At 47.0% G+C, this 1,964-nt stretch overlaps 1 protein-coding gene across 1 annotated transcript; it reads right to left on the bottom strand.

The window, feature by feature from the left end:
- Positions 1-742: 742 nt before the first annotated feature.
- On the bottom strand, positions 743-1,276 carry LOC114495042 (ribose-phosphate pyrophosphokinase 2-like). The gene has a single exon (XM_036022565.1). The coding sequence runs from the start codon at positions 1,166-1,168 to the stop codon at positions 827-829; it is 342 nt and encodes a 113-aa protein (XP_035878458.1). The 5' UTR covers positions 1,169-1,276; the 3' UTR covers positions 743-826.
- Positions 1,277-1,964: the final 688 nt, after the last annotated feature.

The following is a 1,964-nucleotide window of genomic DNA, read 5'->3' as shown; positions in this document are numbered from 1 at the left end:
GGCAAAGTAAAAGCTAGAACTAAAACTGCAACCTCAAATAATAGGACAGGACAAGAGGTGTCTGAAGAGCTGTCTGTGTGGGGTGTGCAGAGGCAAGCACGCACGCTGACAGTGAGCACAGACTATCTCAAAATGGTTTCTAAGTCAGATCTACCACTGAACATCATTTTGGAATTTTAGACATGACATTTCACATACATGATAGTTATAACATGTTTTTCAGAAGTGGTAATAAAAAAAGTACTGAGCTACATGGCCTCTCACATGTCTAATGTTTACCCGAAAATGTATCAGTGGTCATCTTAAAGTACAAAATGTGGTCCAAATCAAACACAATAACCAAAATGGCTTGTTTGAAACTCAGCTACTAAAAATAAAAAGTAAAAATTCATGGTATTATAAATTTTCTAAGTTTTTCTTCTCATATTATACAAGGTTTTACCCAAGTGTCCACAGGCATTATCATACAGAAGTCCTTATCCTAAGTCACCTTTGGCAATCCTGAAATATATAAATTATGAACTTCCACAATGGAATTATATACTTGAAAGATATGACCTCAAAATACTAACAGGATGAGGAAAAAAGTCACCTATTGGAACAAGTCACGATGACAAAAATATTTCTGATTTGTGACAGTTCACAGATTCCTCCCCCAGAACTGGAAATACTGTCTAGAGCTGCAGAAGGGGGTAAACAACAGATCTTGGAGGATATGAAGATCTGATACTTTCGCATTCTAACTGATGAGTCCTAAAGCTAAAACATCAGATAAAAACACAGGAGCCAGAAGTCAGCAGGCTTGCCCCAGTCTTCCACCCTGGACTTACAGCAGGTTGTGGCTGAACAGGTAAGACACGGATTCACCATTGTGAGTCCTGCGGATTGCCTCAGACAAGATCATTGAAATGTCAATAACCTGGATCTTGGAGCAGTGAGTCATTTTGTCGTCTTGAGGAACTGTGTTTGTGACAACAGCCGCAAAGGAGGCATTGTTGATTCTAGAAATAGCCGGTCCAGAGAAGATCCCATGGGTAAGGACAGCACAAACTTTGGAGGCTCCGGCCGTGAGCAGCTTATCTGCTGCGTGGCAGATTGTGCCACATGTGTCAGCCATGTCATCCACAAGAATGGTCACGCGGTCCTGCATGTCACCCACTAGGACCATCCAGTCCACTCTGCTCGCCTGCCTTCTTCCTTTCTTTGTGAATCACGGCAAAGACCACATTCAACCTGTCCGCAGTGGACGTGACTCTTTTGACTCCACCCGCGTCGGGGGAAACCATGATACAGTTCTTCCAATCCATGATGTTCTCCCAAATCCACTGCAGAACTGCGGGCTCCGCATACAAATTATCCACGGGAATGTCAAAGAATCCCTGGATCTGAGAGGCACGCAGGTCCATGGTGATGATGTGATCTGCCCCGGCGACCGAGAGCATATTGGCCACAAGTTTCCCAGAAATCGGAGCACGACTCTTGTTCTTTTTATCTTGGCGGGCATATGGAAAACACGGGACCACTGCGGCCACCTTGGACGACGACGCGGTCTTGCAGGCATTGATCATGACCAGAAGGTCTCTGAGGCTGCTGTTGACGTCTCCACAGCCACTCGGGATGACGTAGACGTCTTTCCCTCTCACGCTTTCACCGATCTCCATGCAGGTCTCCCAGTTGCTGAACCTCTTCGTGACCACCTTGCCCAGCTCCAAGCCCAGCCGGCTCACCACGCGCTCGAATAGGTCCAGGTTGGAAGTGCAAGCACGCTGTTGGTCACGTTGAGAAGCCCCGGGCGCGCGTTGGAGATGGAGGCCGCGGTGGCGTGGCGCTAGAGGCTGTGGCAGGAGCGGAAGTGGTGGCTGCGGGGCGGACTTGTTCCCTGTAATCTCCTACGCTTTTTATCCTCTGTGTAGTTTGTGAGCCCATGTGACTGGTTTTGGCCAATGATATGGGGGTAAAAGTAA

This window comes from Phyllostomus discolor, chromosome 4 (genome assembly GCF_004126475.2).
Source record: "Phyllostomus discolor isolate MPI-MPIP mPhyDis1 chromosome 4, mPhyDis1.pri.v3, whole genome shotgun sequence".
NCBI lineage: Eukaryota > Metazoa > Chordata > Mammalia > Chiroptera > Phyllostomidae > Phyllostomus > Phyllostomus discolor.
This window is presented reverse-complemented; position numbering and strand designations above follow the sequence as displayed.

Excerpts from the sequence above, each read along its gene's own strand:
- LOC114495042 (XM_036022565.1), bottom strand. The coding sequence starts at position 1,168 with ATGGTCCTAGTGGGTGACATGCAGGACCGCGTGACCATTCTTGTGGAT.